The following is a 21,920-nucleotide window of genomic DNA, read 5'->3' on the forward strand; positions in this document are numbered from 1 at the left end:
GAAGACTGTTTGACTTCTGAGTGTGGCAGCATTGATTTTAATACTAGGAGAGTTTGTTCCTCCTTACAGCATATGGAAGGACCCACTCCCTCGGTCACAAGGTGAGAGCATTTGTTGGTTTTCTGTCTCTGCACGAGTACCCTGGTTTTGTCCATTTTCATACCAGGCCACAATAACAGTAGCTTGTCAGCAGGGTGAAAATATGGAGGTCAGCCATCGATTCATGTCTTGTTCCCTCACAAAACGCAATCTCTTCTCCATGCAACCTCAAATGCAGTTGCAAATGGGTTTTTTTGCTGCGACTATCTAGGTTGCTCAGATCTGTAATGTCAAAACCTGGAATTCTTCCACCTAATCCTGCTCTTTCAAATTCTGGAAGGTGAGTATGTCAGGATACTTGCACTTCTGATTCTATATAGTCTTGTTGCTCATTCACTTTGTAGAGAAACAGTTGGATAACCCCTCTAAGTCTGTGCCTATCACCTCCCTCCAAGGCTGAGTCCAAAACAGAAGGGGTAAACAGCAGAGCGAATACAACTGTTTCATTTATATGATGGCGAAAAAGGGTGGGCCAATAAGGAGGTCCGTGATTGCTCTGTTTTGCTATTCTGCATGACCACCACGTCCTTGGAACCTCAACAGAACTGGATACCTCCCAGCTTTACAGAGTCAGATCTATTATGATCTCACCCCTATCATCATTTTTTATTGTGCTGTAATTTAACCATATGGCATGGGACATATTCTGCAGTTATGCAGCCAGTCGGCACCCAATAATCTATCAACAGTAGAGACAAAGGAGTTGATTTAAGATACTACTTCTGCCAAAGTTCTGCAGATTGGGCCAGCCTGTCTGCTTAGGAGCTGGAGAAGCAGACATCCCCTTAGCGTCAACTTCGCAATTGGTTCCAAAAGGCAGAGAAGTTAGCAAATTTTTCACTTCTTTGTGGTTCAGGACCATATTTTTCTCCTTTTGTAACATGTTTTTACCAACAAAATCTGGGTTAGGATATAGCACCTATATTTTCTGCTAAGCCATACATCCTATTTCTTAGCCTGAATGACTAAGTAGGAGAGACAGAAATGCGATTTGCATGACTCTCAGGTCCTAAAATGGAACCTAAGATCCCATGTTCTTCTTCCTACAACCTTTTGTCTATTTCATTTTATGTTAACGTTATCTTCAGCACTCCCATTTCTGCAGATACACTATTGGATGTCTTTACACTGATGGAGAAAGAAACTAGGGAAATGTCCATGCACATGAAATGGCATGAGGACAACACCCAGAAGCCCTAAGTTATCTTAGCTGCTAGGACTGCTCTGCGGCAGCCTTCAACATCACCCTGGGTTGCCTGTGGAGAGTCCTCATCCAGGACTAACTAACTTGACTCAATATAGTGTAACAGGACCAGAAAAACACAGGTTATGTGGCTACAAATCAGAAGACATGTAATTTCAGCCTAATCATTATGTTGCTCCAGCAATTAAATATCATAAATCACACATTTTAGCACCATTAATAGTGCCACCTATTTTCCTACCGGAAAGATGCATCACTCCTGTGTGAAAATGCTGTGTCAAAAGTTAAGTCTGGGACTGAAATACCTGGAAATGCCAGAGATCAATACAAAACTACACTCTGCTAAACTAGGTACACAAGTACTAACCTCAGTGGGAAAGTTCAGAACAGAATTATGCACCAAGCTTAAAAGACTAGTGCTGTGGGAGTAGGCTGTGATCTGACTTCCCTGTGAATTCCCACTAGAGTTGCCTCAAACTCAGTTTGAGGTGTGTTAAAATCACTACTGTGACAGCCCTTCCATACACACTTTCCCATTTTGTTTAACAAAATGTCTGCAGTTAGAATAACTTCCTGACTAGTACATGACTAAGGATAAAGTCCGGTGTCTCTCCTGGTTTTTATCACAGTAATGGAACTGGCAGAGGCACTCTTGTTTCTTTCCAGAAAGGGTCTAAGAGGGAGGAAACACATTCAGAAGACATTCCGAGTGCATTGGTAATGTTTCCTTCCTTCCTTCCAAGACTGTCAAGGTTTCTGGAATATCTCTCCAAAGCTAACTATCCAAATCTGCCTTGATATAACACTACTGAACCTCACAAGTCAAGGATACAGCTGGCTTTACATCTTAGGAGTAATAATCAAAATAAAACATAATATAGATTAGTATCTTCATCCATGATCTAGCTAGTATCAGTGATCAACTTTTGTCATATATATAAAAAAATATTCCAGTGTATCACTTCTTGGGTACACATCATCAACAAGAAAGACTAAAATACTGTTGCCCAGTGCCCCCTGACAATTCTTGTGTTGGGTTTTAGGGCTTTCCTGAGTGCTTTGGTTACAGGGAGGCTAAAGAAAGCCAAGTGTCTATTCTTCTCCATTAAGCATCATTCTTCCCTGTTTCTAGTAACCACAGGAGTGCAAACACAATGGAACATCCCTTGGTCCCCTAACACTTGAATCTTTCAACCCAGGAACAGGAAAGCATTTGGTCTGAGTGACAGCTGAAACCTTTTCCAAAGTGAGTGTGTGCCAGTGAGACCTTTTCAAAAATCTGTTTCAAGGTGGGACTCATGGGACACCTCAACAGATGGACCAGTGCACAGTATTCAGCAGGCAACAACCCCAATATTAAGTTCTTGAAAGAGGCAAGGAATTATTCAGTCACCTTGAGAAAACATTTGTTTGTGCAGCAGCAGACTCGGTCTGTTGGATTAAAAGACCATTACTTTTCCAGAGTAGTTTACAAAACACCCATACTTGGCAAAATTGGAAGAGAGGCTGAGTGTTCTCAACAAAAACTTTCAGTCACACTAGTGCCAGAAAATGGGTCTTGCCCTGTATAGTGTTAAAAAAACCAAACCAGCTCTTCTGTCCCCAAAAATCTTGAACAAATATGAAATAAGCCTTCACCAGAAATGATGACAAGAAAAATTACCCTACTCAGTTATTAATATCTTCCAAAACACCAAGGTTAAAGTCACTGTGGAGTGGATCAGGAAATGTGAAGACAGATCATGGAGGCCTGAATTATCTTCTTCTAAAATTTATAGATTTTTAAATGCACGTAACTGGCCCTCCCATCTGACAATATTGAGCACCTTTAACTAAACATTAGTAAATAGCAATAACACCCATGAATTTCGGGAACTGAGATGATATTTACATCTCATGTGGTTTTGATCACATTTGCCTTAATACAGCTGTCTTCTTACCAAGAAAGATGAGACTAGTCAGGATAGTCCTATTGACAAGCTCCAGTTTTCTTGGAGATATAATGGCCAAAGAATCCCTGCAAAGTTCTCCCAGCTCTGTGATTTGCTTTCCCAAACAGTCTGAGACCCAAAGTCAGCACACCTCCAAACACCTGTTGTTTAATGTGGTGTGAACCAAACAGATATGAGCACAGTTAAGCACATGATTTCTTAGTTGACGTTTTGTCAAATAATTCAAACAAATAAACCACCCAATAAAACACAACAAATGAGGAAAAATGCTGCAGCAGATCATATCAGAATCTACAAGTCTCCAAGGAAGACAAACACCCACTATCTCCCGATTTGTTTGCTCAAAAACCCTTTCTCTCCTCTTTCTGCACTTCCAAAATGCCATTAACCCTCACATAGTTTTATGAAGTGAGGGTCACAAGCCTAAAAGGTACAATTAAAATATCTTACTAATTGAATCATAAATCAATTTGTGCAAGGGGTTGGGGGAAATAAAGGAAGTAGGAAACTAGGATGCAAACTTTTGCCTTGGGTGACAACTTACGGAAACAGAACAAACAAAAACCTTAATCTGAACCTTTAGTCCTCAGATTACCATTAGATAACAATTTTTTTCCTATACTTTTCTTGCTGTTACAGCTGCTTCCAATTTGAGTCACTTTGGACCAGAATAGGAAGAACTATCAGAAGGAAAATCATTCTTTCTTATTTTCAGCATCTGCTTTTGAATGAGATCCCCAGAGCACAGAGGGTCAGTTAAACACACTCATTTTAGAGACGACTTTTTTGAAAGGAAACTTCTGAATGCTTTTGAGACTTACCCATACTTAGGAAAAGGGTAAACTCTGGTGGACAAAAGATATCAGAAATGAAGAAAAGTCTGTCAGACTTGCAAAGACCATGTAAGCATTTTCCAGAAATGTAGACCAGAAAGCACAGAATATGTCCTGTTTCTTTACTTTTCCTTTCGGCAAGTATTTATCAAATATGCTTTATGGCAAGAATGTTGCTGAAACCATTTTTGTTGGTGGCTGAATACTGGCAAGTGGCCAAATTAAAATTATTTGTAAGTTTGTGCACCAGACTTCCAATTACAAGAACAGTATAAGTCTTAGTGGAGAACAGAGGCAGTATCATGCAACCTGCAAACTCCATCAAAACAACTCAATTTCTGACTATTAACGATAATAAACTTCTTATGAATAAAGCATACATAAAAATTCCTCTCAGAAATTTTGTGACTAATGTTCAATAGTAAGGAAGATGAAGAAAATGTTTCATCGCCTACAGATAACTACGAAGGAATAGCGCTGTAACTCAATGGACAAATCACACATTGGTAACAATTTGGCTAATTTGGGCAGAAACAGGTCAAACCAGAGAAGTCCACCTCTGAGGAGTAGAAAGAGGAAAGGCTTTCTTCTTGGCATATTTCTTCAGTTCAGCCACACTTACATGGCAAATCACTGGCTTTAACTAATTCAGTGCTTGCTAGCCAGATTAAAGGGGAAGGATAATATCAGAACTTCCAACTAGACCAACTCTCATCACTTTTGTTGAACAAAGATATTTTGAATGACCACTAAGAAAGTCTTACGAACTGTATGGCCCTGCTGCTTGCTGTTGATCTCTCTGCTTCCAGTGTCTCTGTAAAGGGATGGCTTTTCCCTCCAATCAAGCCTGATGAGAAAATTTGGGGTATTGAATACCTCTGACTTAGAAGTATTTGACTGGACAAAAAAAAGTTATTTTTCTTGGCTCTCCCAAACACTTTCTTCAAAGAGGGATCCATATCACTATTAAAATCTCCTTCAAAGGGCACTGTCAAGATATCTGCAATAATTTTAAAACTCATTTGTTACTGCTTGTTGTTTATAATCCCTTTGAAGCAAGAAGCTAAAATCTATTTCCGTTAGTACTACATCTCCTCCACTAAGCACAACATAGTAAGGAAAATGCTCTTCCAACATAGCATGTACTCACAGAGCATGACGCTGAATTTTCTAGATTTGCTATATCACCCAGACGTATGATTTGAAACTCAGTTGTATACAATGCCAGGAAAGATGTTAACTTGTAGGATGATAGATGCAGTAACGAATGGAACAGCATAGTGCAATATGCTGTAGAAGGGTCTTAATTAGTAGGTCAGGTAACAGGGAATCAAGAAGAATGGTGAAAGTGTAACACGATAGAACATGATAACAGCAAAGAAATATGGAAGTTTAAAGATTAATCACACAAGAAACTCTGGAAAAAAAAAAAATCAATATGTGTCACTGGAGATTTGATGCTTTTGGGGCCGTGATTATACCTGATTGTACCTGTACACAGTAGAACTTCTTACAGTATAGCCTTGCATTCAGTCTTTTAAAAACTAAGGCTGAGAAGGGGCTCTGCATCCCACAAAAGGGAGGCAGCAATAAAAATCACATGGTGAGCTACAGGGGTAAAAGCTCCAACAAGGGAACAACGTAGACTGCCTTCATGCAAAAAAAGAAATGATAAGCAGTTTCTATTTTTTTTTTTATTGTTTTCTGTTTTGACCATAGGGCTGTAAACTGGCAGAAGAATTCCCTGCAGAAATTGTCTGCTTTGTTTTCAGCAACTTTCAAATGGAGACACTGCTCCTCTAAGACTGAATTGGGCAATCCAGACAAAATGAAAAAGATTTTGGATATTTTTTCCCCTTTCTTCTCTTCTTCCTTGGTTGAACAAAACCTCAGATAAGATCAATAGTTTCTTTAGTTTTATGTTTCACTTCCTTAAGGGTAGTCGGCTTATTGTGTTTCCATTGATCACACAGACAGGGAGATTCGATAGAGACAAACCGTCTCTTTTCTCCTCTCATTTCCTCCCTCCTCTCCATTTGAAATCAAATGACTTTTAAAAGAGGCTGGGGTCACTATTCTTTCTAATTTACATATCAATAGTACCAAATTCCTGCCTGATCTTTCACTCACTATACAGTTTCAAAATTGAAGGCTACATTTTCAATCTAAGAGAGGCCACACAGATTCCTTGGAAAAGCTCTAGCAGCATTTTTTTCTGGACTCTATCAGAAAAACTAGATTTTGGTTTACCTCAGCCCTTCCTCGACATTGCTCTGTGGTGAGAGGGGGCACACCTATCAGCCTTGCACAATTAATATTTTAACCTCTTGCAGCCTCTACAAGGCTTTCTTGCTCCTCCTAAATCCTTTGCACAATCCCTATGTGATGTCTCTGTGCAACTCCAAGGAATTATTTTCATCACTTATAAGCAAGAAGAAAACTGAAGATCCAGGATTCAAGTCTGCTGCGCTCTATTAGAAGTTTGACCACTGATTCACTGAATGATGCTGGACTTGGGAGCCTCTGCTGCATATAATGTGATGTTATAAATCCTAGCTGCTGTTTGTACTGCACTTCAAGGTATAAAAGTATCAAAAACATAAAGGCATGCTTGTCCAGAGGAGATTCTGAATATATCCCTACAGGGAGATCAATCCTATGCAATTAAGAAACTGGTTCTATTCACAGTTAAACACAAATCTACCAGTTCAAATATCCAAAAGCTCTAAATAAAGGACGTTGACATCTCCTGCCTGAGCATGTCTCAGTCTATAGTTTACACACACATCAACTTGAGGGTCCAAGAGTGAAGAACTCAGGCTGAAGTCTCTAGAAAAATGTAACCTTTTACGTGATTAATTTCTGGTTTACAGGAATAATTTCAGGGCTTCCAGATACTAATGAAGTGGTTTTGGCTTGATAAATGGGAGCTCAGTATTAAATGGTGTTATGCAACAAAATCTTCAGGTCAGCCTGTCAAGTCCATACTCTAAATAATCCAGTTGTAAGAACAAGCAAACAAGCAAGCAAGAACCATCTCTAAAGACTGCTAAAATGAACAGGAAATAGTCTATTAATATCAATTATTTGAAAGAGATATTTTATGTATTTATATGCAGCTCCAGCATAAATGTCAGCATAAGAAATTCTATTCCATTTTGATACTAACAAGATGCGTACTTAGTGTACTTGGAAAAAAATAAGCTGTCTGAATCACAGAAACTGCAAAAAGTGTTTGTATTATCCTTATGATGAAGAAATGATAAACAAATGCCCCCTCATGGGAATATTTATGTGTTCTCCATCTATGAGATGAATGATCATCCTAAACAAAGAAAAAATAAAAAAGCATATGTGACCTCATAAACATAACCCAACTATCCAACTGGGACTCAGCTTTTCAGGGTGTTCTGAATGGAAATTTCAGAACTGCTTTACAGGTTACAGGCTTCCTTACAGGCCATGAGAACATTAAATTCTGTCACCAGAGGCTGACAAGAGGATTCTGTCACCTGAGGACCGTTCTTCTTCTCAGTGGCTGCCTATGGTCCTGATCAATGATGAAAAAGAGGATGAGAAAAAGCGTAGTAAATATTTTCACACGTTTTAAAGTATTTCTTTAAACCAAGAATCCTGAACCATCTGCTTTAGGTCTTTCTACCAATTTTTAGAGCATCTACTCTGTAATACAGGCCCCCTATGTATGGCACAGTGCTTAAACACAACATCTGAATGTGGCATTTAATGCGCTCTTCCTATCATTTCAAACATCTAACAGCACAAATTAAGTAAATTTGGGTTAAAGACCTCATAGATGTTGAAGGAGGAGGAGAACAAATCATTAAGTATTTATACAATCTGATGTGTCACTGGTTTTAGGTCTTATTGTGGTTATTGAGGAAATCAGTGAAATCCTCCTCCACGGAGATTGTTAGGAGTTTTGTCATTGACTCCAGCTGAGGCAGATTTCCCCCTCCATCTAAAAAAGATTCAAAAACACTATCTTGACCTGTGGTGCCTATTAAAACACCATTAGCACTTCTGAGGAGTAGGGAGTGTTAGATGTAATGCCCAGGGCAATTGTATTCTCTTTCTTTAAACTGCTGTTTTTTTTTCCTTTTGCCTTTCCTTTCTTGGAATTGATGTGTGTATAGTAGAGCACCGTTAAAACAGCAGCTGAGTACTTCCTGGCTACATTCTACAGAGAGGTAAAAGAGTTAGTATAGAGCTTCCAAAGATAATAATTGGAATGTCTTATTAATTAATTGTTATTTGTAATAATGGCTCTTTCCTTAAGGGTCTTTCAGGATCCTTAACTGCTTATTAATGCTGTATAGATAAGGATTGCTCCCTAGTGGGAGAAATGAGGTGGAATATGGAAGCCTTTCAATGAAAGCAACAGGTTTGGGAAAGGAACAAGAGAAAGAATTCACCATTTCAGTGAATGGACTTTTATGAGCACTCAAATGCAATTACCAGAATTCAGTCTGTGTATTTAAAAAGTGCCAAGAGATCTCATAGACTGATGTTTCTGATGCATTCAGTATGAGTACAGCCCTTCCTACCAAGGCTGGAACATCATTTGATGTGGGATTTGGGTCTGTCTAGATCACTGTCAAAGGCATACCCTGAACTCATGTACAGCTATCAAAACTAGCGTTAGATTAGCTACCTTTGGCTGTCAGTAAACAGGCAACTCCAAATGCAGGATTCTCAGTGTAGGCTCTTCAATTTGGCTAGGTGAACATTCAGGCAGCTAGCCTGTACCAAAGAGCTTGGTGCCACTAGTGTTCAAGTTAATTACCTTACAACTAGGCTCAAAGATGTCAATATGACCTGCCAACACATTTTTTTTTACAACACTATGAATGCCTTTATAAGGATAAGTGCCCTGTGTCATCTCAAAAACACTTTCCTTCAGCTCAGTGCTTTTGGCTCTAGACTGGAGTCTCTTTATTTCACTCTTGAAAAAAAACTCAGAGCAAGGACTCTACTTTTATGGTATGGTAGGTGAAAGAGCAAGTGATCATAGAAAGATTTCATTGATGAGAAACCCAGACGCATGGCTACTTGGGTCTGGAGAGAGCACACAATGCTAAGCATCAAGAAAATGCCTATCTCCTCCACTTTAGCCTTCCAAACTCATGAGATGTGCATTAGGAGCATGGTGGCATAGGGTTCTTTGAAAGATTTACTCACTTTGTAGAGTCCGTGGGTGCATCCACAGTATGTACTCTCCATGGTGTAGCTCCTCAATACACCCATTTCCTTCCAAACCACCACCCGGGCCGTTGACTCCCGGGACTTCTCCACGAGGAAGCTGCAGCTGTTCATGACAAATGCAGGGGCCACTTTGTCCAGGATTTTAGGAAGAGTCTATGAGAAAATACCAGCAGTGATGAGAAAATTAATTGATCAGATGTGCATGTGTTCATATCATACACATATATACAGGGACACCTGTGATTTTTAACATGTATATCATCAAATCTATCCATAGACACTGCTACTGAGAGCTCCAACCAGTGCATTATGTCCACCCCACATGAAATCCTCAGATTCTAACATTTTTTTCATCCCAGAGACTAAAATGCAAAATATCCAGTACACTCGGTATATCTCATTCAAAATCAAACATTTTCACACCAAATATTTTGGGACTGCTGAAAGTCACTTACGGAGTTTTGTTCTCAAGCTGCTTCGACATTAACCAATACCTTCCTGTTGTGCTGCCAAGAGGGCTGCAGTCATAGTTTAGTATCTGATATTACCATTCTTCCCTCTCCAGCTATACTCTATCTCCTCCCATCATGCATCCACAGTCTGAGAAGGGATTCAGCTATGAGAGATTTGTCTGAACCTTGCACAGAGCAGAGAAAGCGGATGTCTATTCTCACGGAAGGTCGCACATAATTACATGAAAATAGAGCTAAACATTTAACTAACTTGCATTGTGGAACAAACCAAAATATTCTCATCTGAGCCCAAAGGATATATCTTATACACTTCATTCAGAGTATCACAATAAAAAGTAATGAAAACCCAGTAAAAATGACAATCTTAGTCCTGAGTGATTTTCTTTTTCTATAAATCATATTTCCCAAAAATCAAGTCTATAAACACTCCTAATACACTGCAATATCAAATATTTTCATCAATGCAGAGGCAACACTTACTTAGTCATTACACACTACTAAATGTGTTAACTTTACACTCTATAAAAAGGTATACATTAACACTAGGTGTGCTCTATGTAGAAACTGCACCTTTAGGTACACATACACACGCACATGTGTACACGTGTCTGTCTAAATTTTAGTGCTCGTGTACTAACCATAACATATGCCAAAAGACCATTTGATCCTTCTAGAGACCAACAAGCAAATCGAGGACACCCATTATTTCTTTGACGACAGCTTTTTTAAACATCTGAACTGAATGGAACCATATAGAATGAGTTTCTGCTTATTGCTGATGGCGTTTACCCTTGAATTTCACTGTTTGGGTGGTGAAACCCAACCAGCTAATTTCACTTTCCAACAGCAATCAGTTTCACTGACTGATTCTGAGCAATTTGGTTTCTGTTCTGTTGAGCTTTACTTCATAGAACTGTATGGGAATATTTGAATAGGAAAGAATAATGTCTTTTTCTAAAACATGTCCTATGTGAATGACAAATTTTTTTGTTTTGGCCTAAACTGTTGTGCAATATCTCCTGCAAACAGCTTAACTGTACAGATTGCCATAGCAAAAAAGTAAATTTCATTTTTCAGTATATTTTTGCTACAGCTGCCAATGGACTTTACTAGTCCTGTAAGGTATAGATGTAAAGATCTATAAGATCCTTTCTTCAGATGAAAAAAATTAAGTGGAGAAAACTGGAACATAACAAGAGATTCCTTTTTAAATCTGAGACCATCGCCAGCCTCACTCTTAAGTCAAGATCTCCAGTGCGCTACTAAGAGCTACAGCACTCCCTTTCCTGTGGGCATACTGAACACAGGAATCTTTAAAATTGACTGCTTGCCTTAGATGAAACATCCAACATTTATGGATTGCCTTCAGTGTGTTACTTGCTTCATGAGGATCACAAAACAGTACGCTTGCATGCAGTGCTTCCAGGTTTTCCTGGATTTGGGTTGAACAGGAATTTAAAGAATGCAGCACAGCCACACCACTCATGTTTATAAGCCTCAGCACAACCATGAGATCCAGTTAAACTCAATGTGAAGGTTCAGGCAGTTTTCACTCTGCTCTTGTCTGAACAAATACGTGGATTTTTTTGTCAAATACAATAATCAGATCCTCAATACAGTTTAGCTTTTTAAAACAATTGAAATTACATGCCTAATCAGTCTTGTACATTTATTAAATAAAAACACTGGCAGGTAACAGTAATGTCTCTGTATGCAGGACTCATTTAGGAGCATTAGCAAATCTGAATTTAACATTCTTTTCCTTTTACCGGTGTTCACTGGATTTCACACTAATGGTTCTTTCTTCTCTGCTTATTCTTCTTATTAATTATCTTTCAATAGTATATCTTGAAAAAGTGAAGACACACCCGTTTAAAGAATGCTTTTATGATAATGCAGCAGTGTGACTGTGTTCCCTGTCACACACACTGCTGGATTTAGCATGCACAGCAAAGGAAGCTGCTCCCCTCACACTGTGCCCAGTCCATAAATCTCCAATCCCATTAGGAGAAAATAGAATTATATTTCTTTGCTGATGTCCCTGCAGAGATTACTGTCAAAGGGGCCTTGAATGGCTATCAAAAGGACAAATCTTCAAGCTGGGCTTTGCAATGCCAATGCCGCACAGGTCATCCAAGGCCACCAAATATTACAAGGTAATGAAGACTCTTAGGCCTGTATATTGCCAAGGGGTACAGCTGAGTCTATGACCCACGAGGCAAAGGCTGTTCCAAATCCAACATTTTCTTGAGGTATTTGGTTCCCACTCCAGAGAGAAAAATCAGTTATGGAGGCCAGATTTAAGATTCTTCCTAAGAAGGAAGAAGGTGACCAGCAGCCAGGAACTGCAGCAAGCACCCATCTCCTGTTTTGTGCAAAACAGAGGATTTGAACCATAACATCTTTCTTATAGGCCACTGCAGAGTATTCTTGGACAGCCTTGGAGCCTTGCTTCATTGCAGATTCAAGACAGGCTCCAGAGCTGACAGCAGCATTTGAATTCTGTTTGTGTAACAGCAAGCCACCCTCAGCCTTTTCAAGCCCTCTGTTTTCAAACACAGCAAAAGATGTCCCGACTGTAAGTACCCTCCCTGCTTTCTTTGCAAAACAGAGTGTTTGCCACAGGGACCCCTCACAAGGAATGCTGGAGCACTTTCTTCCAGTAAAGTTTCAGTATGCTGGGTACAATGCCATAAGATGAACATGGAAGATGTGGCATCCTTATGGGAGGATAATTAGTATTTGTGCTGAAGTAGCAAAAATTATACAGAGATGTAAACTGAAAAAGACTTTTCAACCTCTTTCAGGTTGGAGTGGACCAAGCTGTGCCTCTATAACGGGTTTAAGGCCACAATTAATGTTTTGTGAGATTAACTTTTTTTAAGACTATAATTAGAGCTTACAAGATTCTTTTTTTCCCCACAGAAATTTCTCAGTTAAGAGGAAAATATCATCTAAACAGACACAAAAAAAAAAGAGAGGGGTAAGAAATTCAGAAAACCGTTTGATGAATGAGACTTTCACATGAAGTAGAAATAAAACAGATTTCAGTATTTGTTCTTTCTAAATCCAGAAAAATTTCCCTAGGTATGATACCAAGCACTGCTGTGGAGATACCTCCTCTATATTAGGTCTGTTTGACACCCGTTCAACTCTCTGGCGTTTTTAGAGGGACCAGGAGCATTTCGTGATGAAGCAATCAAGCTGAGCAGGACATGGCACATAGTCATTTTCTTGGTTACCATTACATAATTCCTATGGACTTGCTTATTATGGTGGGGTGAGGGGACAAAAGTGTATGTATACTTAGAAATTAAAAAACACACAAAAATATGGCTATCCTTTTAGTCTGCAGCCAAAAATGATAACACAGCATCTTACTAAATCGAAGTAAATAGGGACCAATCTACTGACAGCATTGTTGCTAATATCTGGTGCATAAAGCTACTATGCATGATTTGAAACTCTCTGGACCATTACACCTCTGGAGCAAGGGAAACTTGCACCTATCTCCAAAATCTGTGAGCTCTCATTATCTTAACTAGCTGCATAGGTGCACATACACACCAGTAACTGCAGAAAGGAACAAAGTGGACCTACCCTGTAGCCAACATCTTCTGTGACAACTGCTGTGTCAACCATGCAGCCTGCTTGCCATAAGGTCTCCTTGATGCTACAGCCATAAAGAAAGACGTTCTTTTTCTGGGAGTGTCCATGGTAGTCACAGAATACCTAGGGAGATGGGGGTGGGGGGGGGAGGAAAAATCTTGAACATTGAAAAAGAAAAAGTTTCCTGGTCACTCACAATAAGCACTGTAGGACTATGGGAGGGGGTTAATGCTTGGTCTCTTCAGAGGAGCTTTGACTGTGCCATGCCTATAACCTGTGTCAAACTTTGTTAGTCAGTTGTATCATGCTTTGCCTATTCAATTTGACATGATCTCAGGGATCCAGAGTCAAGACTGGTGCATTTCCACCTGCAACAAAAATAAACATGACATCTGTGCAAGAATCCATGGCAACTTGGGAACTTAAGAGTTCATGGTAACTTATGATACAACAACAGAGCAATTTGTCAGATTCTTTCTGCTTCTAAACTCCGAAAATCTAGCTTTATCCTCATGAGATTTGAGATATCTGCTTTCCCAAGCAGAATCATCACTTTGGCTTCTTTAAATACAAAACCTGTGCCTCATAATTTTCAGTAAAATACAATTGTGCAACTGTATTGCACAATGCTGTCGTATCTTTGCATAAATTCCCAGGAGCCAAGCACAGAACATGACCTGTTTCAAGGCAAATAATCTCTTTCCACACTGTCTAATCTATCTATCTAATCCATCTCTCATGTCAGTTGTCATATAAAGTAGGCATGAGGCACATTCCCAGTTTTAGCGGAAGTTTTGATTGCCTTTATAGGCAGATATCGACCCCTATAGAAGTGAAAATCACGATTTAATGACCCAAGAGGTAAATATTGACCCAAGTCTTAAAGAATAATCAATCTCAGTGCCCTCTGAGATATGAAGTCAATATACACACTGCTGTTACAGATATTCTCCATGTCTTTATTAAGAATATTCAGAAATCTGTCATTGAAAAGACAAGAATTTCTAAAGAGAAGGGATTGGTTCTTTTTAAACAAACATTCACCACTGAGTAGAAAGGATTTTCAAGATTTCACTGAAAGGGTTTTCCAGGGCATATGTCGGACACAGATAAATGGGTGTAGGAAGGCAGGCAAGAACTATGGATCGATAGAGAGAGAGATAGGGCAGAAATATGGGGTAAAAAATTACATGTATTCTTACATAAATGCATATACAAGAGGGGAGAAACAGATGGAGTAGAAGAGCTTCTTCCACCAACTGTTAGGGCAAGATTTACCCTAGTAGGTTTATTTATCAGCTATACAGTAACTAAGCTTAGGTGCAGCAAGACAGGGACTTTAATTATCCAGGAATTTTGCATGTACATTCTTTCATCTCCTCTGACAAACAGTAGGTTGACATATTGGAGAGGCTAAGGCATGCATACATAGAGAACCTTTTCATTGCTCCTAATTAGCTAGACAATTATACATATCTCCATAGCTTGTACGCTGCTCCTTCTTTTGCTTTCTGACCTGTTTCCTTCCTGCACCACCACTCACCTCCAGCTCTTTTTGCAGGGTCTGCACATCCCCATCCCTGCAGCACGCACTTTCCACACCTGAAACATGTGAACAGCGACCTACCCAGCAACAACTGCTCCTGCTTTACTTATACCCTTGCCACCCAGCAAAAGCAGAATGAGGAGGATAAACAGTACAGTCTGAGAGCTGCTCATTGGTGCAAACCTACAAGCAGTATCGTTCCCAAAGGAAAAAAAAGCCAATGTTGCACAGATTCCAGAGATTCAGCCCCCTCAGACTATGTGCATATTTTGCAGGGCTTATGCAACCACTGCACTGGAAGTAACTCTGTCTGAACCACGTGCAATTATCCTGTAACGTCTCCTTCCAAAGAGCTGCTTTTATTGGTTCTCTTAATGACAGACATTTTTCCAGCTAGTGTTTCACCTAAGCTATCAGCAATACACAGTCATAGTTTAGGTTAACCACAGGTACCACCTAGAATTTAATTCTATGAATATCAGAGATGATTTTATAGCTTTCGTCTTATTTCAAGGCAGAGAACCCAGCTCAATCAGGTATCAGTTACCTGCCAATTTACAGAATTACCAACACACACAAGACAGTATATTATCTCCCTAAAATATTACTTTACCTATCAGAAACCACATAGGGATGATCGGATAGTCAGATAGATGGGCTGCCTGATCAGTAGCAGGTCTATAATTCTGCACCTCAAGAAACCTGCAGACGAGTCCTTAGTGACAGGTCTGAAATGAGACTTCTGTTTTGGTAAAGGATTATCAAAACCAGATTTTGTAATATGGCTGCTGTTATAGGCCATGGGATCTTTCACCAATTGTCACCAGCTTCCACAGCAGAAGTGTCAGTGCTGCTAGAAATACTTCCATTCTATCTGCAAATTGCATAAAGCTACATTTTAATTAAGTTTGCTGAATATTTCAGTCACTTTCAATGTTTATACTCAATTGTTCTTTATAATACATTCTTCTCCCTCATTTTCACACTACCAAGTAGCTTACGACTCACCATTCAGCCATGGCTAGGCTTTATTTTGTAGTTTGAGCATCCAATATGGATTTCTTCCTGAGATATGTCTGGGCCAACACTAAGCAAACTTGGGTCCTACTAGTCCTTTTTCTCCAGCTTGCCCTTCCACATGGCTGGGACACTAACACACACAAAGCAGTTCAACTCTTAAGTGTTGCACTCACTGGAATATGACTAAAGATGTGAATGCAAATTTGTATCTATTTAAAGTTATTTGCAAGCACTGATCAGCCTAAAAGTAAGGACTGCTTTCTAACTCAAAACCAACCCTCCTCATGAGTCACAGAACCAGGCACTTCTTAAAATAAAGCAAAAGCAAAATAGAAAACAGAAAGCAAAAAATTATTCTGGAAAATAGAGGATTTTGATTTTTTTGTGTGTGTGTGTGTAAATACTCATTTTTTTCCTTAACAGCGTTATGACAGGACTTTGAATCTCAGAGTTTTGAGGTAGAAACTCCTAGGGATTTTTCTTCACAATGAGCTACATCTTTGCAGGCAGATGCTCGTTTCCAAGCTTGATATACTGCCTTTGGATGGCAGCAAACTCTGCTCAGTGCTCCCTGGTCCCTAGGAATTTTTTTTTCTGTGCCCTCCAAGGGCATCCTGCTCTTCACTATAGCTCAGACTCTGTACATGCTGTGGGTTCCCTGTTGCAAGCTGCAACTGCATTGTCACCCATAACTGCCAAACCTTTGCAGTTTCTTGCCATAAATGCTCAAGGAAGAGAGAAACTTCTCTCTCCCCATCAGACCTGGCTGCTCCCAAAATGTCTCCAATACTCCCATTTTGTTGCTTTCGATCAAAAGGACATCCATGCAGCAGAGGACCGCAGTGCCACAGTGCATCCTATCCCTTGTCTTACTAGGGTTCCCAGAGCCAACAAAAGAATTAACCCCCCCCAACCCCCACTTTTAGCAGGCTGTTGTGTATAGAAGTTACCAATTAAAATGGCTTTGGTTTGAAAGGCTGTTAACTTTAAAGTTCTTTCCAATTCTCCTTCAAGCAGCTTTGCTTTGATTTGAAGAAACTGCGTGTGCATCCCCAGGATAAATGAAGCTAAACCACTTCACAGAAATCATTTGGCTATCAGTGGGCTTGGCTCCATGGGATCTTGGAGATAAAAAAACAAAAAACAAACCAACAAAAAAAGGAAAAAAGAAAAAAAGCCAGCTCTCTTCTGGAGGAGGAAAAAGGCATTTTTGAGCATATATAAACTAAAATCAATGTACTCCTCAAAGGCAAACAAAAATCAGTTGACTAAGTCTGACGTGCAGCCTGTGAGGGAGGGAGATGATAGGATCAATAGTCTCGCTTCACTCTGCAATGAAGAAAACTTGCACTGAGTGCATGTTCAACTTTGTGCACCTGGATATGACAAGGATGGCTGTGTATTAAAAAAGGCCAGATAGCAAACAGCAGGTTAAAATGAGACTAATCCTACACTGTTCTGAACCAAAGGAAAAAGTTGGTGAGCAAATTCACAACTGTGGGTTGAGTTTTGACAATATTCCTCCGGCTGCAGGTTTGAACTTCAGGGCTGTTGCCTCACCCAAAAACCACACTCCTGCAAGAATTCACTTAAAGCAACTCACAGATATTTTCACCTTGTCTGGGGCTTTTCTCATTACACCCAGAGGGAAGTTTGTGTCTTTGGACATTTTCTGCCTGACTGTAGCTATCAGCAGCCAACCTGCCAGTCTGTGCATCCACATCTGTTCATTAACATTTGAATCTCCCTGTGATTTTTCTCCTGAAGTCTCAGAACTATATTTTCATTCTGCTGGGCAACAAGATTGAGCAGATAGGATGGATCCCAGCCCTTTCTCAGTTGCAGCTTTGAAACAAGTTCCATCTCACGAATTTCTGGTACCCCGTAAACCCAGCCAATTTCTTCCCACCACCAAAGCAGCACAGAAGTTCAGACATTTTGAGAGCTGCTTCTTGTGTTTTTGTGCTTGCGTGGGTTGTTCCAACATGGGCTTTTGCACAGTCCATTCAGATGAAATCTTTGTGGAATTTCTCCTATGATTTCCACAAAGATAGCAACAACCTATTCATAATATTTAGATTAGTCAGAGTACTTAAAGGCTATTAAAGAGCTTTAAGGAATTAATTTTATTATTTATATTCCAGATGTGCAGAGATTCTGAAATTTGGAGCTGTTAGTTATGAGATTCGGTGAGTAATAAATATCTAAGACTTTCCAAACCCTTCTGAAAGATGGAAGTTTAACACTACACAATGCTTTCCAAATCTCTCTAGCTCAAAAATAAGACTGTTCTTACAACTACTGTAAGCAATCCATATACAATAACTCAACAAAAGATAGTGGAAGCCGCTCACCACAGGAGCACGGCCAATGCTGCGCAGGTAATAGAGAAGACCTTTGGCATGGTAAATAGTTGGATGGAGCTGAGAACTGGGTGTCAGCCACTGTCTGTTCAGATCATCCCCACTCAACGAACAACGGTGGCTGAAATGAGAAAGCAACACATCACAAACTAGAAAAACAACAGCAGATTCAGAAAAATTTCTGATTCTGGCAAGCTCTGGCACAGTGACAGGGAACATCAATTAGAACACAGATATTAAGGTCTTGAACATTGGGCTGGAATGAAGCAACAGTTTGTATTATCTTTTGAAGGTACTTATAATATATGAACTCTATCATTTCCTTTCCTTCCACGGTTCACTTAGTTGTAGTCCTGAAAATAAATGCAGTTTTGGCTTTACAAATAAAAAGACTACTTACAAAGAAAAAGTCTTCTGAAATGTTCTAAATTGTGATATTTATGAAATTCAACCAGCTTACATAGAGCACAGGCTTCTGAAAATCTCCACAGTAAACAAGTACATCCAACTCCTACTCATTCTAATTGAAGACAGGCACTTGAATCTCTTAGACCAGTCTGAAATACGAATGCACCTAAATGAGATGCACTGGATATCTCATTTAAGCTTCTCCACTCACAAGAAATGACACTATCTGAAGCACATCAAGAAGATCTTGATGCATGCTACATCATTATGCAGAACAATTACCTAGCTTCACTGCAAAGGCTGAACATAAAGCTAAATAAAGATTCCAGATTTGCACTGAGAAAACATTTTCCTGAGTTGGCTTGAACATATTGTGTTACTGACTCAGTGATCAGTAGAAGATTGTGCAGGATACTTGACCGTATGCAGCAGTACATCACTGTACAATTTTGAAAAATCCAGCTAATCTCCCTTGTTAGTGACTATGTATAGATCAGAGCCTCCTCATACTCCTCAAAGGATTTGCTATAACTTGATTCACAATTTCCAAATCATGGTGTGCTGATAAAGTTCAGGAATCAGCCCTCCAGCATGTGAGATCTTGTGGTAGGTCCTCATCACCTCCATACTATCCAGTTCAACAGTAGAATGCTTCTGGTGGCATTGTAAACTTGGGCTGGATTGTGCTTCAAAAAAAATAAAAATTCCTAGGTGTTGGACGAATTTCTAGCTACAGAGTTGCATGCAGCTTTGTTGTTCCAGCCTCCTAGAACAAAATAAAGTATTCCTGGGGATGTGGTCTGTTGTTGTATTGGTAGAGCCTTGCACTGCATCTAGGCTGTGTTGCATGTAGAACCTTCGGCATTATCAATGCCTTGCAAATGATGCTTGAAGAAAACAGGTTTTAAAGAGGGAACGTTTTTAAAATACATATGTTATGAATGATGGAGAACTGGTTAAGAACAGAAGACAAAGAAATTATAAGAGTCACTGAGAATATTTCATACATTTTTAATGTAGAAAAGCAAAGTCTCTGATGCCACCTTGGGGTTTCTGGCAACATCACAAGATCCATTCCAAGTTTAGTTTCACTTTTATCTAAATTCCTTTCTTTCCTCATAATCCGAAGTTCCCTTATTACTCATCTGGTGAACCAGAAAACATTAGCAATAGCTAACACTTGGGAAGCTGTCAAATGCTGTTGGGATGCTTCTGCCAAAAATTCTACATGAAAACACGACAACTTCTACTATGTTTCTTTAAGGCTTTTCAGATAAAGCTACCTTTAGCCTCACCTCTCCTGATTTTCAGGACAACAGATGCTCAACCAAGATTAGCAGCTATATTTCTGCTGAGAACTTGTGTGCTTATATGGTTTCCTTTCAATAGGTACAACTCCATATAAAAAGTCTTTGGGTTGCACTCAGAAACTCATCTCTCCCCATTATGACTAGTAAAAAAATAAGATCTGAACACTTCCTCGACATAAGCGTGTGATGTCTTCCTGCACCACAGTTATAAGAGAGAGCACAACTAATTGAAAATTACAGAATTTCCATTCTGACTGAAAGAATCATAGCTGGACTTTTATTCTCATACTTCAATTTAACATCAAGAAGAAAAAAAAAGTCTTGCTATTTAGAATCGTAGGATAGTTTGGGTTGGAAGGGACCTTTAAAGGTTATCTAGTCCAACCCCCTTGCAATAAGCAGGAACATCTTCAACCAGATCAAGTTGCCCAGAGCCCGGTTCAACCTGAATGTCAATGTTTCTTACAACTACTTTCCAGAACTACTTTTTCAGACGTTGTCCTTGCTCACAAAAAAAACTTTACTTCCTCCACCTTTCCTGTCAGGATCGATACTAGTTTATGTTTACTCTAACGATCTGCATGTGCCCCTCTGCTAAAATACCTTGGTATATGCTGGAAGAGTCCAATATACATAGGAAGTCATACAGAGGAGTAGAAACACGACAACTGAAAACTGCTCCTAAAAGGATTCAGCAAATACAGAGATTAATGTCGAACCAATCCCAAGCTCAATTTTTATTTCACTATTTCCAAGATTAAACTAAAAGCCCCTGCAAAAAATTTCCTTCTTCCTTCAGAATATACGAAGAAATCCCCCAGTTTGTTAGAAAAGCATGTAAGAAAAACTCCTAATAAACTCTATTAACACACATTAAAGCCAAGTAGATGGTGTGAAAAGGCATCAGAGTTTGCTACTGCAGAATCTGGTTCTGCTATGGCCCATGGACTGCAATGCATTACTCGTACATAAGCACAGTTTCCACACAGCATGCCAACATCTCTGCAGTTCACAGCACCCTCACTCTTTCAACAGGTTTCGTTCCATCCATAATACAATTTACCATCTCTGTTGCTCTGATACAAATTGTGACTTCTCTTAGAGGTGACCCTGTGACAAGTCAATCCACACCCCTGCAGTTCACAGATGCTGCTGTTTGCTTACTATTAGTTTAGTAAGCGTAATCCAACTCTTAAACAATAATTTGAAAGGTCTTATTTACTGCAGGGAGGGAAGGCAACATCTCCGCATGTAGGCAAGAGCTGGGAGACAAAGTTCAGCTTTGTCCCTTGAATGATTAACACCTCTACTCGTTTAAAAGACCTTTAAATATTAGCCCTCAGCCTGACAGCTTATATCCACAGCTCTTCAGGAGATGCAGAACTTTAAGTAAAATTATAAGATGCTGATTTTTCCCACCCCACTCGCTCCTCTCACCATATTCTTAAAGTCAGTTTACTTTTGTAGATACCAGCTCCCTCCCAGCCCTGCTCTCCCTTATCCCTTCCTTCCTCCGTTCTCTTTCCCAATAGCAATGACATTCGCAGATAATGGTTTTGTCCACTATGCTCTGCAACCAAGGGTGAAGGTAAAATATTAAGCTGATCTCAAGTACTGATAGCAAAAAAAGGGACTGAGAACCTGAGACTGACTTTGAATGTTTGGCAGGATTTAATGAAATTCACTGCTCAAATCAAGAGCATTTCTTACAACACAGTTCCAAGCTACCATATTTGCTTTAAATGTTTTATGTCCTTTCTCCTTTGCAGCATTAGCAAGACTACCCAACACCTTGCTCGGGACTAGTAGCAGCTCAAAGGAAATTATGGAAACATTTGCTACAAAGAATTCCAATGAGTAAAGAAAACACTAACTCTGTG

At 39.5% G+C, this 21,920-nt stretch overlaps 1 protein-coding gene across 1 annotated transcript in view; it reads right to left on the minus strand.

Annotated features, from left to right (window-relative positions):
* AGBL1 (AGBL carboxypeptidase 1) overlaps positions 1-21,920 on the minus strand; it is a 282,923-nt gene that overhangs the window by 113,497 nt on the left and 147,506 nt on the right. The window contains 3 exon segments of the mRNA XM_075431306.1: positions 9,288-9,464; positions 13,385-13,516; positions 18,314-18,443. Coding sequence (XP_075287421.1) covers positions 9,288-9,464; positions 13,385-13,516; positions 18,314-18,443 — 439 coding nt within the window.

Source organism: Opisthocomus hoazin, chromosome 10, assembly GCF_030867145.1.
Source record: "Opisthocomus hoazin isolate bOpiHoa1 chromosome 10, bOpiHoa1.hap1, whole genome shotgun sequence".
Classification (NCBI taxonomy): domain Eukaryota; kingdom Metazoa; phylum Chordata; class Aves; order Opisthocomiformes; family Opisthocomidae; genus Opisthocomus; species Opisthocomus hoazin.